The sequence below is a fragment of the Grampus griseus genome (genome assembly GCF_964374135.1).
Source record: "Grampus griseus genome assembly, chromosome: 2".
NCBI classification, from domain to species: Eukaryota; Metazoa; Chordata; class Mammalia; order Artiodactyla; family Delphinidae; genus Grampus; species Grampus griseus.
The window spans coordinates 144,480,740-144,496,820 of record NC_139018.1 but is presented as its reverse complement, the minus strand read 5'-3'; the positions used below and the strand labels follow the sequence as shown (position 1 = coordinate 144,496,820).

The 16,081-nt window shown below is 50.9% G+C and overlaps 1 protein-coding gene across 1 annotated transcript; it reads left to right on the top strand.

Annotated features, from left to right (window-relative positions):
* Nucleotides 1-2,787: 2,787 nt before the first annotated feature.
* Nucleotides 2,788-15,734, top strand: MINAR1 (membrane integral NOTCH2 associated receptor 1; the record flags this gene model as incomplete). Its single annotated transcript, XM_082648043.1, has 3 exons — nt 2,788-5,091; nt 9,900-10,154; nt 15,537-15,734. The coding sequence occupies 3 exons, from the start codon at nt 2,788-2,790 to the stop codon at nt 15,732-15,734; spliced, it is 2,757 nt and encodes a 918-aa protein (XP_082504169.1).
* Between the last annotated feature and the right edge of the window lie 347 nt (nt 15,735-16,081).

Sequence of the window (16,081 nt, the reverse complement as noted above, 5' to 3'; positions counted from 1 at the left end):
TCTGCGGGTTGTCTTTTCGTCTTGTTTATACCCTGAGAAAACCATAATTCAAAAAGAGTCATGTACCACAATATTCATTGCAGCTCTATTTACAATAGCCAGGACGTGGAAGCAACCTAAGTGTCCATCGACAGATGAATGGATAAAGAAGATGTGGCATGTATATACAATGGAGTATTACTCGGCCATAAAAAGAAATGAAATTGAGTTATTTGTAGTGAGGTGGATGGACCTAGAGTCTGTCATACAGAGTAAAGTAAGTCAGAAAGAGAAAAACAAATACCGTATGCTAACACATATATATGGAATCTAAAAAATAAACCAAAAAATGATCATGAAGGACCTAGGGGCAAGACGGGAATAAAGACGTAGACCTACTAGAGAATGGACTTGAGGATACGGGGAGGGGGAAGGGTAAGCTGGGACGAAGTGAGAGAGTGGCATGGACGTATATACACTACCAAACGTAAAATAGATAGCTAGTGGGAAGCAGCTGCACAGCACAGGGAGATCAGCTCGGTGCTTTGTGACCGCCTGGAGGGGTGGGATAGGGAAGGTGGGAGGGAGGGAGACGCTAGAGGGAAGGGATGTGGGGATATATGTATATGTATAACTGATTCACTGTGTTATAAAGCAGAAATTAACACACCATTGTAAAGCAGTTATACTCCAATAAAGATACTAAAAAACAAAAAAGCCCCAGTACACAGGAGGTGGTCAGGCTGCACTGCCTGTCCCACTCAGCCCGCCGCCTCCACCAGTTCACATCTGTCCCTTGTGGCAATGCTTTTGCTCCTCCTGGCATGAGACAGAGCCTGCTACGCATCCCACAGCATGCCCTCATCCCGGGCTGTGGTCTATTGGGGCCCTAGCCCCATGGCAGACCCCAGGCAACTCAAGTTCCCTCTCCCTTCCTCAGTTTCCTCATCTGTGAAAAGGGAGTGCTCTTCGCACACCACAGAGCTGTTCGTGTGGCCAGAAGAGGTAGCTGCCAGGGGCTGCGTGCTGCAGGCTGGATCCTGTTACAGTCACAGAGCCAAGAACTCTGCCTTTTCCTTTGAGCCTCTCTTTTGCTCCTTAGTCCTCTATGGCTTTCGTTAGCATAGTGTGGAAAATCTACATGGAGTTTCTCTATGGTGATTCACCACCACATGCACACACACCAGGCCTGTGGCCATGTGCCCATTTGCACAGGGGCACTTGCCTGTCTTCCCGGCCATTCATAATCCCCTCAATTTCAGTCTTAATAGAAAATGACTCAGGGTTAGCAGATCACTTGTGCTTCCTTTATTCACTTCAGGAGACACTGGGCCTTGGTTTTCCGAGTTCTTTTTGGACCTGGGATTAATACAGTTTTAGCCACACAGAATAGAACAGAAAGTTGAGACAGTCTCGTGGGAAAGTGGGGTTGGGCTGCAGCTCTGATGATTCTAGTTGCGCCTAGCTGCTGCTTTCAGTGCTCCGTGCCTGTTTCCTCATCTGTCGGAGAGTAATAGTGAAAGAATCCTCCTGAGATTGTTATGAGAATTCTAGCAAAGAGTATCTCTGAAAGTGCTTTGTGTCACCAGACTATGAAATATGATGTGCATGAGTGGTAGTTGCTCTTCCCTCAATTACATTCATTTGTCCTCCACGCTGGTTTCTGTGCCTATTTATTTCCTTGCAGATCAAGCGTGGCAGGTTGTCCCCACCTTTAACTAACCAGAACATCCTGACATGCAGGGCTTCTATCACACGGACTGGGCGGCTGGGGCGGGGCAGGGAGAGCTGCGTGGGGAGACGTGGGTTTTCTGTGACTTGTTCTGGGCAGGAACAGAGCCTCTCGGGGCTTCATTGCCTTTTCCATACAAGAAAATCCAAACCACTGGTCTCTGCGTGTCCCCGCAGACGTTCGTGGAGAGAGCTCACTAATGTGTATAGATGCCCATGGAGAGCACTGCCCTCAGGGTGGACAGAGACCCCATGGTCCAGAGCAACTGAAATTTAACACCCCCCCCAACACAGACACTGTTTCCCTAGAAAATAGTCTGGCTGTGTGTGGGCTGAGTCAATTTTTTTTTTTTTTTTTTTGTGCGGTACGCGGGCCTCTCACGGCTGTGGCCTCTCCCGCTGCGGAGCACAGGCTCCGGACGCGCAGGCCCAGCGGCCATGGCTCACGGGCCCAGCCGCTCCGCGGCATGTGGGATCTTCCCGGACCGGGGCACGAACCCGTGTCCCCAGCATCGGCAGGCGGACTCTCAGCCACTGCGCCACCAGGGAAGCCCTAATATAATTTTAATGTTTGTAAGAAGTCATCGTATATGGTAACCCGTTTTATTTATGCGTTCCCCTAATATTTGGATATTTAAGATGTTTTATTTTTTCACTATTATAAATGCCATTGTAATGAACATCATTTTTTTATAATTGTAACTATTTTTAAAAAAATTTTTGTTGGAGTATAGTTGATTTACAATGTTGGGTTAGTTTCAGGTGTACAGCAAAGTGAATCAGTTGTACATATACATAATGAACATCTTTATGCAAAATCATAGTCAATAATTTCTTTAGGTAGATTACTGGGAAGCGAATTACAGAGTATATTATAAATATTTTTAAAGCACTTATGACATTTTTTAAACCTTAAAAAGTTTTTCCTTGCATTTCTTTATGTGGTTCATAACCAGCTTGACTTAAAACTCCACTGGTGTTTATAATCCTTTCTCCCCCGCTTCTCTTTTTCAATATTGTCACCCCGTAGAGCTGACTCGAAGTTTCAGTGTCATCAGCAAGGCTTTGAAATTCTAAATGATGGAGACCAATCAGGAAACTTCCCTCTTCTTGGTGAAAATCTTGGAGGAACTGGACAGCAAGCAAAATACCGTTTCCTACCAGGACCTGTGCAAATCCCTGTGCACCCGTTTTGATCTGTCCCAGCTCTCCAAACTGAGAAGCGTCCTCTTCTACACGGCTTGTCTCGATCCCAATTTTCCAGCCACGTTATTCAAAGACAAGATGAAATGCACCGTGAACAACCAGCAATCGAAGAAAATCATGGTGGCGGCAGATATCGTGACGATATTCAACCTCATCCAGATGAACGGGGCTACAGCCAAAGAGAAGCTCCCCAGCGGCCGGCAGAAGATGCGCAAGAAGGAGGCGGCCTTTGACTTGGGCCGCTCGGACACGGAACTCTGCACCGCAGCCCAGTGTGAGTCCCTCAGCTGCGAGCTGAGCGACCAGCCTTTCAGCCGGGGCTACCCCACCCGCCAGTCTTCCAAATGCCGCAAGATGGACTGCAAGGACTGCCCGCAGTTTGTACCTGCCTCCGAGCCCAACTTCCTGCTGGGGGTCAGCAAAGATGTGAAAAACCGGGCGGCTTCCCTGGACAGGCTGCAGGCTCTGGCCCCCTACTCGGTGGCCAGCCCTCAGCCCTGCGAGATGCAGAGAACCTATTTCCCCATGAACATCGAGAGCGAGTCCATGTCCGATCAGGACTCCCTGCCCCTCACCCAGGGCATCAAGGAGACTTTCATCTCTAATGAGGAGCCCTTCGTGGTCCAGTCCTGCGTCCAGAAAAGGAACATCTTCAAAGAGGAGTTTCACAACCTGATGACTGTGTCCCCCGAGTTAGCCAGCCCCGCCAACAAGGCTGAGGGCGAGCACGGGAAACCCCAGGGCCGCAAGGAGTCCCACAAGACACCCTTCCCCAATCACAGCTTTGAGATGCCCTACAACAGCCAGTACCTGAATCCCGAGTACTCCCCTGTTCCTGACAAAAGGCGGGCAAAGCACGAGAGCTTAGATGACCTTCAAGCCTCCACGTATTTTGGACCCACTCCAGTGATGGGGACCCAGGAGGCCAGGCGCTGTCCCGGGAGGCCGGGTAAGCAGACCCCCTGGCCGGCCAAAAGCTGGAGCCTAAACACTGAAGAAGTTCCTGACTTTGAACGGTCCTTTTTCAATAGAAATCCCTCCGAGGAGAAGCTCCGCTATCCAAATCCCAGCAGCCAGACCGCCAACTTCCCAACCCCAGACAGGCGCCCAGCTTACCTCGTGCCGCAGGAGCAACAGCCAATGCTCCCCGTCGGCTACGCGGCCAAGCCAAACGGGCTCAAATCTAAAGAGATCTCGTCCTCCGTTGACCTGGAGAAGCATGAACCGGTCAAAAAGTTTAAAGACAAGAGCATTAGCTGCACCAGCAGGCAGCTCAGCTCAGACACCAGTAGCGTGGGCACCCAGACCGAGCAGCACGTCCTGGAGCCCAAGAAATGCAAAGACTTGTGTGCCTCTGGGCAGGGCAAGTACAGTGACAGGCACGCCATGAAGCAGTCAGATGACGACTCGGAAGTCGTCAGTGATGACATCAGTGACATTTTCCGATTTCTTGATGACATGAGCATCAGTGGCTCGACGGGAGTGATGCAGTCATCCTGCTACAACAGCACAGGATCTTTGTCCCAGCTTCACAAGTCGGACTGTGACAGTTCACCGGAGCACAACCTAACCAAAATCGCCAACGGGCTCCCCAGCAGCAAAGGAGAAAAGGGCAACCGGCCTGAAAACAGCCACCACTCGGAAGAGGAATTGAAGACCAGCGTGTGCAAACTGGTGCTCAGGATCGGTGAAATTGAACGGAAGCTCGAGTCGCTGTCGGGTGTCCGCGAGGAGATCTCCCAGGTCCTGGGCAAGCTCAGTAAGCTGGATCAGAAGATACAGCAGCCCGAGAAGGTGAGTGTGCAGATAGATCTGAATTCCCTGACCAGCGAGGCTCCGTCCGATGAGAGCGCCTCTCCCCGGATGTTCCGTGCACACAATGGTTCCCACGGGCCCAAACTGGAGAACTCGGCCGACTGGTGCTCCTCAGACGCCAGCGGAAGCAACAGCGAAAGCCTTCGTGTCAAGGCGTTAAAAAAAAGCCTCTTCACCAGGCCATCCTCCAGGTCCCTGACGGAGGAAAACAGCGCCACAGAGTCCAAAATCGCCAGCATCTCCAATTCGCCCAGGGACTGGCGCACCATCACTTACACCAACCGCGTGGGCGTCGGAGAGGAGGATGTGAAAGACAGAGGCCCTGGGGAAAGTAAGGACTGGCATCGAAAATCTAAAGAGGTAATGCGCGTGTAAGCTCGCGTAACTAGGCAGCAGCCTTACTATATAGCCCTGGTCTGTTCCCAAGCCTGGAAGCTTACATTACACGAAAAAGAGGCCTGCCCTTCTTGTGCTCGTAATCCTTCCAGACCTTCCACGTTAGAGCAGAGAGGACAGCATAGCCTGGTGGTTGGTCCCGCCAAATTGTCCATCAGCCCGGAGGAGCACACGCTGCTGTGTTGCCGATGGGAGAAAGCATGGCTCAGATATTGGACTGGTGGTTCAAGACCTGATTTGCATAGAATGGGGAACATGGCAGAGCAGACAAGCATCACCAGCGATTTCTTCCCGTCCTTTCTGAAAGGGCAGGGTGCAGGCAAAGCAAAGGAGGGGAATGACTTAAAAGCGAGCTGGCTCCTATGCCCCTTTCACATACTTTGTGGCACGCGTGGTGTTCCTTTTTAAAAGTTTGAGTTTTTTTCATTTTAAGATCAATAGATGATTCGTAAGAAAAGAAGATAAATTAAGGAAATTATTCACAGTTCCACCGCCCAAGGATGGCAACTCTTAATATGATGTCTTTCTTTGCTTTTGAGGTTTTTTCCTACAGTTTTATGGGAACGTGAGCGTTTTTACCTTTATAGTCAGCATCTTTCTGTCAGTGCTGGAGTGAGCACACACACACATACTCACATTCTTTCTTCTTCTCGTCCCCTGCAGTAGGGATGATTTGTTTCAGCGGTACTTGTGGCCGCTGTTCCTCCTTCTAAGTAGGTTCCATTGAACCCTTTCTGGCCAAAGTGATGCCATTTCAACTTGTTGCTCGTCTCAATTCCCTTCCCTGATTCCAAAGGTCAGTGGACAGACCACGGGGCCTCCTGAGGGCTCGGAGGACCAGTCATCAGAGAGGGAGTGAAGAGGTGTGGCTGCAGACATTGAATACAGAGAAGGAGGCTGAGTCCCTCGAATGCCAAGAAGGGCAAGCTTAGAAAATGGAGCCCTAGGGAAGTTTTCAGGGTCCAAAGCAGGGAAAGAGAGTAAAATAAGAAGTGATTTTTTTCTGATCCCAAAGGAACCTCTGGTACCTGTGCCGGCCACTGTTCTCTTCGGTAGCCACTTACAACACGTGGCGTTGGACAGAAATCAGAATATATTATGGGCCGACACTCCGACGAGATGCCCAGCTGTGGGTCTTCTCCTCTGGTGCTGCTGTCGTGTCAATTAGCTGCTAGAGTCTGGCCAGGTTCCTGGAGCCCTGGGTCTTAGGGAGCATTGAAAATGGCCATTTAGAGCACGCCAGTGGTTTGACACTTCTGTAGGTGTATCAGGTTTAACTGAACTAGCCATGCGTCCAACCCATAAAATGTCAAAGCCCCCAGAAACCACCAGAAATAAGCTTGAGAAGGACCCCTTGAACTGCACAGCTCAAAGCTGCTGGTGTTTGGGGTGAGCGGTCTTCACTGGGCCTCCTTCTGTGACCTCATTTCTGCCTCCCGATGTGTGGCTCTCACCACCCCAGGGCCGATGCCTGCTGTGGTGGGGACCAACCCTGGGGCCCTTCTGAACTTTGCTCCCAAATCTCAAACTGCTGAAGGCCAGCTCCCCCAGATGTCTGCCGTGGGCTGAAATCTGCGGGTCCCAGCTAGATTTCCTGTTCCTTCAAAGCCAGGCTTCCCTCTCCCTGTACCCATCCTGGGGTCGCCATTCTAGCCATTCCCCAAACTGAAGGGGCGTCTCTCACCTCTGACTTCCCTCGTTGGCTCTCTCACATCCAGCTGGGCTACTCGACCCTGTGGATTTATCTTTTGTGATGTTTCTTGCCGCTTAAATCCACCCTCCCTCCCCCAAGTCCAGGCTCCTCCCACCTCCCACCTGGGCTTTGGGGGCACATTTGTAACTGGTCTCTCTCGCTCATCACCCCCCCACCTCTGCCGCCACTTCCATCTCATCCCATCCACCACTGCTGTGCTTCCTTTCCTAAAGCTCCACTCGGGGGTGTGCAGTGCCTCCTGTTCCCAACTCCTCCTTGACTCCCCTTTGCTCAGCAAAAAGTTTCAAGCCACTCAGCCCGGCCACTCAGAGCCTGGGCCTGTCATGTCCTTCTCCCCAACAGGAGGGCTCCAGGTCACCTGGACCGGGCCCTCCTCCACCTTGATACGTCTGCCTGGTTTTCCTCAAAAGTGCCACCCTCGTTCACTCAGTCACTCATTCAGCAAGTACTGATGAAGCATCTAGGATGGCCAGGCCCCATCCCACTGTCAAACCTTCACTCACGTGATTCCTTCATCAAAAGTTTCCTGTCCAGGGACTTCCTTGGCGGTCCAATGGTTAAGACTGCACCTTCCAATGCAGGGGGTGTGGGCTTGATACCTGGTCGGGGAGCTAAGATCACACATGCCTCGTGGCCAAAAAATCAAAACATAAAACAGAAGCAATAGTATAACAAATTCAATAAAGAGTTTAAAAATGGTCCACATCAAAAAAAAAAAAAACAGTGTCCTGTCCACCTGCTCGGTGCTGATCTAGACCCAGTTCCCCTCAAGGCCTCTTCATTCGTAAGCCTCTGAAAGCATCCCAAGATCATTGCTGGTCTCTGATCTCCTGCCTTTCATTCTCTTTGTTCCGACAGAGTAGATACCAACCTTTATTTTAAAAGTATCTTAGGTATACACACCGACTGCCATGCTAGAACGCAAACGCCTCCACGGTAGGAGCAGGGAGGCAAGCGTGGGCAGCGGGTAACTTTCCATCTCAGAAGCGAGAACAAATTCAAATCCTGGCTCTGCCACTTCCTGGCTGTGTGACATTGGGCCAGTTCCTTAACCTCTCTAAGCTGAGTTTCCGCATCCACGGCGGGGATTATAATGTTATAGCCTTGCCGATGTTCTCGAGAAGCTGAAATGGGATATCGCGTGTTCAGCCCCGAGCACAGCAGGAGACACGCACAGTCAGCCCTCAGTTCATTGTAGTTATGATGCCTTGTTGTTATTATTGGCACCTGCCCTGCCCCCAGCTCGGCACGGGCCCTGCATGCCGTGGGAGCCCTCTGAGTGTTCGGTAGTGGTGATGAGCTGAATGAATAAACTCAGTGACACCTTTTAGAAGATACTTGGGTTTGATGAGCTAGAAAAGAAGAGGACACCTCACTTCCTTATTTGGATTTGGCCAAGTTTATCCTGCTTTCTCTGTAGCAGCATCAGCGGTCCTAATGGTTTGGAAGGGCTCCGAGTTATACTGTATTTGAGCAAGGGCCGATGGGTCTAGTTTGCTGGGAGCTGGGAGCGTGCTTCTGGTCCCCATCCACGTGTAGGATACGCACACTCCCACTCACACACGTTATCTCATCAGCTGCTCACACATAAACTCTCCCTTTCCTGACACCTGAGCCCATTCCCCACCTCTTGCTTATCCACACCGTCCCTCACTCATGTTCTTATGTTTCCTTTCTCTTTGTCTGTTGCTCACACCCACAGCTCTTCTGGCTCTCTGTTTCATGTGCACGACTCCATGATGTTGGGATCCATCCCTTTAAAAAGATTGGAGTGCCTTCTCCTTGGTGGTATGATTTTGCTGAGCGGGTGATTAAAAGGTGCTCACTGGGCTTTCCTGGTGGCGCAGTGGTTGAGAGTCCGCCTGCCGATGCAGGGGACACAGGTTCGTGCCCCGGTCCGGGAAGATCCCACATGCCGCGGAGCAGCTGGGCCCGTGAGCCATGGCCGCTGAGCCTGCGCGTCCGGAGCCTGTGCTCCGCAACGGGAGAGGCCACAATAGTGAGAGGCCCGCATACAGCAAAAAAATAAATAAATAAAAGGTGCTCACTATTGTGCCCTGCCTTCGGGGAACTCACAGTCCGGCGGAGGAGACAGACAGACAAACAGGCAGTTACAGTTCAGTGGGACAGTGCTGGCCGCAGGCTCTGTACACAGTCTGAAGGGGTCACGTAGATGGGCGCTGACCCGGTCTTGGTCAGGGAGTACTTCTGGAGGACGTGACATCTATGTGGAGATCGGAGGGCCTCAAGGACTGAGAACGTAAGTGATGGCAGCTGTGTTGGGCACCTTCCTGCCTCCAAACTGTGGTCCACACTGTTCCCTTGTCTTGAAGGCCACGCAGAGGTCTCTGAAAATCACTAGAGGCTCCCACCACGTGCTTTCTGGCTTGGCTTCTTCCATCCAGAGACGCAGTGTGGCATCAGTGGTTTCAGCCAGCTCCTAGGGGGAAGGACCCCATATCTTTTACTCCTCAGTGCCAGGTAGAAATTGGTAAGAGAAAGAGGGGGCAGTGACTTCCCTGGCAGTCCAGGGATTAAGACTCTGCGCTTCCTTTGCAGGGGACGCAGGTTCGGTCCCTGGTCGGGGAACTAAGATCCCGCATGCCGCGTGGTGCGACAAAAAAAGGAAAAAAAAAAAAGGGGGGGGGGAAGTACTATGCAGTAGTTAAGCAAAGCTTCTCTGAAGCCAGATGATAGATTTAAATGCCAGCTCCTCCCGTTGGCAGCTGTGCACCTTGGGGTAAATTACTGAGTCTTTCTGGGCTCCATTTCCTTAGCTGAACAATGCGTGTTAATGATAGTAGTCATGGTATGAGGGTTAGATAAAATCATCTCTTCCTGGCATAGAAATGTTGGGTCGTTTGAGTATTATCAATGTCATAAGCTTTTCCTAGTAAATGTCCCCCAGTCCAGATATTCTTTTTATTTGCTCGTGAATAACTGCATGTTGCTACCCGGGCAGAGCCCAGTGGTGAAAAGCTGGTGTCTGCCCACTGGCACTGTGGGCTCTCTGACGGCATCTGTGTCGCTCTCTGGACTCCTCTGTGCCCCTCTGCAGGCAGACAGGCAGTATGACATCCCCCCGCAGCACCGACTGCCCAAGCAGCCCAAAGACGGCTTCCTGGTGGAGCAGGTGTTCAGCCCTCACCCCTACCCCGCCTCCCTCAAGGCCCACATGAAGAACAACCCTCTGTACACAGACATGCGGCTGACGGAGCTGGCGGAGGTGAAGCGGGGCCAGCCTTCCTGGACCATCGAGGAGTATGCTCGCAACGCGGGCGAGAAGGGCAAGCTGACAGCCCTGGACCTGCAGGTGAGCCTCTCACTGCCCCGGGTGGGGGGAGCCCAGCCACACCCTGGCGGATGCAGGAATGGATAGCGGATGCCCTAACCGGCCCGCTCCCTCACCTTCAGCTCCCTGGGTCCCCACCGTGGAATTCGGAACCTGCATAACATCGTAGAGCAGAGATTGTTCGCAAGGAGATTGCTATTTCGCTTATTGCTTCGTAAACATGTAGCAGTGGGAATGCTTGCTTGATTGATTGATCGACTTTGGCCATCCGATTTGCTAACGATACGTTTAAGACCCCATACCAAGTGCAGATTCTCGTATTTGCTCACAAGACCTCAGCCCAACTGTTTAATGAAACACAAGCTGATTTCTCCTTCCCCATGTAGCACGTGGGATAAAAGCATATTTGTGGGAGCCGAGCTATGGATTATGTTTCCATACGGAGCAGTCCCAGGTAAGCACCGTCCCCGGAAGCTCTGTGAATACAGTTGTGGCTGGAGGGCATGCTTTCTGTTCAACCACAGGCAGGGCTGGGTGTTGGCCACTTCCATTGTGGTGGGCAGTTCCACCTGGTTCCATCCGTACTGCGTCTATCTGTGTGTCCGCATCACCTCGGGAGCACAGGAAGCACCCTGCCCCCACCTGCCAGCTAGCTTGGTGGGCGGCGAGGCTATCATCCCAACGCCACCACTCACGTACGGGTCCCGGCAGGTCCACACCACTTAAAGGGCAGTTGGAGAGATGCCAGTGGGGGGGTGGTGGCATGGCAGGGTCTCCCCTGAAATGGCCTCTCCCTAAAGCCAGGAGGGCTGCAGGAGGTGCAGTGCAGTGGCGAGAAAAGAAATGTGTTTTCCCGCAGTGTGTGGGTTCTAAGCCAGGGTTCCTTTGCTGTGTGGCCTGGAATGTTCACCTGTTTGAGCTTTGGTTCCCTCACCTGTTAAATGTCCATAATAATATCTAACTTTCAGAGTCACTGTCAGAAATGAAAATAATGTATTTAAAGTACCTGGCATTAAGAAGTCACCGAAAAGGCATTTTGGCGCTGTTGAAATGATGCTGAAATCGATCCACTCTGTATGGGACTTTTTTTTTTTTTTGCGGTACGCGGGCCTCTCACTGTTGTGGCCTCTCCCGTTGCGGAGCACAGGCTCCGGACGCGCAGGCTCAGCGGCCATGGCTCACGGGCCCAGCCGCTCCGCGGCGTGTGGGATCTTCCCGGACCGGGGCACGAACCCGTGTCCCCTGCATCGGCAGGCGGACTCTCAACCACTGCGCCACCAGGGAAGCCCCGTATGGGACTTTTTAATCACGGTCTCTCACACAAGGCACAGTGGCCTGCAGGCGGGAGTGATGATGTTCATCTCAAGTTTATAAATGAGGTACTCGAGGCCCCAAGAAGCACAAGAACTTGCTGTAGGTCTGACAGGTCTAAATTCATAATGGACTATCTGGCAATAAGACTCCTGTACTTCCTCCTATGTTGCCTTTCCACCATGTCATTTTTCTGTTGATGACAGTATAGTAGAGCTTCATGTCACACAAATGACTGCAGCGACGTTTGTTTATGTTGGGCCCTAAATGACAGCAATTATGGGAAGGGACATCTCTGGCCAGATCTTGAGAGTCAAGTGGGTGGTGATATCAGGACCACCTCAGAGGTACTCCTGGCCCCTGTCACCTCCTGCATGTTTTGTCCCCATGCCAGCTGCACGCCACTTGACCCTTCAGGCCACGTCCTCTCCTGTCACCATCTTGCTGGCAAGCAGTCTAGATAGGATTTGCTTCTCCTGCAGGAGGGTCCCAGTGCTCTGCTGTGGCTACCACACCACAACCTGTGGGTATTAGGATGCCACGAGCTGCAGGCGAGTCACAAAAGGCCCAGAGGTGTGAATGGCTCACCTGGTGGAATAATCAATGTTTCACCAGTATCATGGGATGACCTTGACAGGAGCAGGTTAATTGGATGAGTCATAGACTGAGAAACATCTTTTTAAAGTTTGGGAGGCAGAGTCTGGGAGATTTCGCTCCTACAGATACATGCAATTTTAAAGTGCCAATTTTTAGGAAGCGTAAAGGCAAAATTATAAAAACTAAAAGATCTTTAGATTAGAGAGCTTTAGGTGACATCACTTAAAAATGCAAAGGATAGTGTATCTAGTCTCAAAAAAATATAAGACAGGAAAGAGTTCGATAGCCTTTCGAGGGTGTTTGCAGCAAAACAGAACAGATATCAGGAGCTCAATGAAGGCAGAAAGGCACCACCTTACTTGTTTTCATCGCTTTGCAGAGACCCAGGTACTGTCTTAGGGCAGCTTCCGCATCTGGACCATCTTCTTGGGGCCCCATGGCGTCAAGATGTAAATTTGCCATCTATGGCCACTTGAGGGTGCAGCAAAGGTACAGGCCCCGTTTCCATTTCCAGCGCTCAGCGGGAGTAATTAACAACCGAGGATGCCCCCTGTGTCCCACTGGGTGGCACGAGAGCTTGCGGTTATTGGAAAAAGTAATTAAAAATAATAGACTTCACAGGATGAATCCCAGTCCCTAAAGCATAGCTACCTATGAAAGGAAGCCAGTTTCCTTCTGTCTGAGCTGGAGGGAAAAAGACAAAATCTGATGTGTCGTTTACACACTGCTCACTCCTTGGCCCGCCTTGGGAATATTGGGAAGAAGAGGTGGTGTTTCAGCCTCCCTGGTCAGAGCCTGTCTCCAAAGTGTCAGAGCAGGGAGAGCTGCCCCTTCAGCCTTCCACCCAAACCCGCCCAGCCCTGCAGACCAGTCCCCAGCTTAACATGCCCACCTGGCTCCCTGGCTCCCCTCTAGGGTACCCAGGCAAACAGACCGATCCCAAGTGCCCATGGAGGACAGAGCTGTGTTGGGCAAAGAGCTGCAGCCCAAGCATAAGGACACTTGTCCTAACAGCCGCAGCTGGGCAGTGGCAGAAGTGCCCTGGGCAACTCAGGGAGACCGTGGCTCCTGGGACTTAGCGGAAGTGCTGGAGTAGGAGCTTCTTGCAAAGTCTGAACAGGCAATCCTGCGTTTTAAGGACTCTTCCATCATGGAGCATGTCCTGTTTCTCATGGTGTGGGTCCTCGCAATGGCCAGCATTGCCTACCGCTCCTCCCCGCCCTTCCAGATAACATGAATAATTGGAAAAGTCTTTGAACATTGTGCCTCCGTGAGGAAGGGGACCTGGGAGGATTTCAGGGACCCCGAAGTCCCATTCTCTTTTCACTATGTAACGTTGTACAGAATATTCTAGAATATTGGCACACTCTTCTCTAAAGGGCCAGAGAGTAACTGCTTTAAGACTCTGCAGGCCTTACAGTCTCCATCACAACTGCTCAACTCTGCCAATAATTGTCTCGAGCAGCCATGGGCAACTTGTAAATGACTGGATATGACTGTGTTTCGACAAAATATTATTTTGGGACACGGAGATTTGATTTCATATGATTTTCACATACCGCTGACTATTGTTTTCCTTTTATTTTTTTTCAATGATTTAAAAATGTGAGAACCGTTCTTAACTGGTAGGCTGTACGAAGGCAGGTGCTGGGCTGTATCTGGCGCCTGGGCTGGAGTCTGCTGGCCCCTGTACTGGGAGGCCATTAGAAACAGGAGAGCAGGGACTTCCCTGGCGGTCCAGTGGGTAAGACTCCGTCCTCCCAATGCAGGGGGCCCGGGTTCTATCCCTGGTCAGGGACCTAAGATCCTGCGCGCCGCATGGCCAAAAAACAAAACAAAACAAGAACAAAACAGGAGAGCAATAAAGCAGCCAGAGGAGTCCACGGCATGTGGGTCGTCCGCATCCCGGCAGGAAGCAGATGGCATACTCACGGGTGATGCGAGCGGGAAGGAGGGGACTCTTGGCGGAGGTGTAGGCAGGGTTTAGAGCCCGTAAAGCGCCCAGGGACCAGCATGAGGGAGAGGCTGTTGCTGCCCTTGGATCTGAAGGCCAAGGAAAGGGAGCTGTTTCTGAAACCCACCAAGACCCACAGCTGTGAGAGCAGGTACCTGATAGAACTGTGGCCCATCAGGGAGGGAGCAGGGGGAACTGTGCCCCACTGACTGAATCCACCTGGGATGTGTCCATATTGGCTGGTCTCCTGGGGGTACAGAGCAAGACAGAAAAGAACAGAGAATGGTTCTGAAAGGACAGGTGGAGAATGACTAATAGGGGTTAGAATAATCAATATTCCAATAACATAGTACATAGTGCGTGTGTGTGTGTGTGTGTGTGTGTGTGTGTGATATGTAACATGCCCACCTTTATGAGCATTAAACAATCTGAGAAAATCTTCAAAATGGATATTTTGCTTGTGTTTCAAAGATTTAGACGACCTCACTTGGAATTGCAATGTGTTGCTGCTTTTATGTGACAGTCGCATTATTAAATGTTTGCCGTGAGATGAGAACACACTGCCTTTCTTTATGGAAATAGATTATAGCCATCCACGGGGAATGGGATTCCTGGGTGATAACAGGTTAAATATAATACTTCTCCTGCAGACAGGCACTAATCTCAGGGAGGCTGGGAGACAAATGGCAGTGGGTGGGGGTCTCTCCCACTGGGGACCCTGCACCTGGCCTGGGGGTGGCCTGCCCCTGGTCTGTAGACCTGGCCTGTGAGCAGTGGCCTGACAGATGTTTGAAATGGAAATATTTTTATGTTTTGTTTGACCTGCTTATCTGGGAGGTGCCTTTGATTGTTCAGTGAGGCTTTACTGAAGAACTGGGAACCAAATCAGAGTAGTACAATAGCCTTGCTTTAGGCACCTCTGTTCTTAGGGACCGTTAGTGGAGAATATTTTTCAGCGACTTTCCCTGCTTCCCATGCAGCAGGGCCAGCCTGTTCTTGGCCGTACGCCCTTGAGGCGTAGAGGCTGGTTTCTCGGCCCTATTTTGCTTGCTCCCAGGAATTCCCTGGGTTTTCCTGTGTCAAGACCATTGTGACCTGTTTTTTTAAAAAATATTTATTTATTTATTTAGTTGCACTGTTAGTTGTGGCAGGCGGGCTCCTTAGTTGCAGCACATGGGCTCCTTAGTTGTGGCATACAAACTCTTAGTTGTGGCATGCATATGGGATCTAGTTCCCTGACCAGGGATCGAACCTTGGCCCCCTGCATTGGGAGCACAGAGTCTTATCCACTGCGCCACCAGGGAAGTCCCCCATCATGACCTTTGTAGTAGGAGAGGGGCAGGTACAATCTGGGATGTGCGGGAGCCCGAGTCCTTGGTGGTCCACCTCGGGAGGGGCTGGTGGGCAGCGCTGGGCTCCTCGGTCATCTCCCCTGCAAGTTGCAGACAGCCCTGAGATGCTTCAGGGGTGATGATTGTCGGAACGTCTTGAACCTGTTGCACGTATTCACCATATTTCTAACATCTTCTCTTCACTTTTAGACTCAAGAATCTTTAAACCCAAACAACTTAGAATACTGGATGGAAGATATTTATACTCCAGGCTACGACTCATTACTGAAAAGGAAAGAAGCCGAGTTCAGACGAGCCAAGGTCTGCAAGATCGCTGCTCTGATCGCTGCAGCGACGTGCACAGTCATCCTGGTCATCGTCGTGCCCATCTGCACGATGAAATCATGAGCCGCTGGACGTGCAACGTTGCCTACGGCTCATGACGACCGACGTCTCCCTCTGTAGTTTAAAATCACGTGCCAGTGGGGCCACGGTTTGTTGAAATAGAAATCACAGAGGCTTTTCTGCAAACACTGACGATGGCCTTCAGAAAGTATACATTCTAGAGAGATATCTACCTACCTATTAGCTTTGACTTAATTCCATGGATGAATTTTAAGAGTGCAATATCTTTTCCTACCAAAAGAATGTAATGGACTACCAGTAGATACAAACTGAATTCCAAGCAAAAAAAACAGAGGAAGATTAATTGGTTGGATTCTTTCCATTTTGATGAACTTTCATGGCGGGGAATA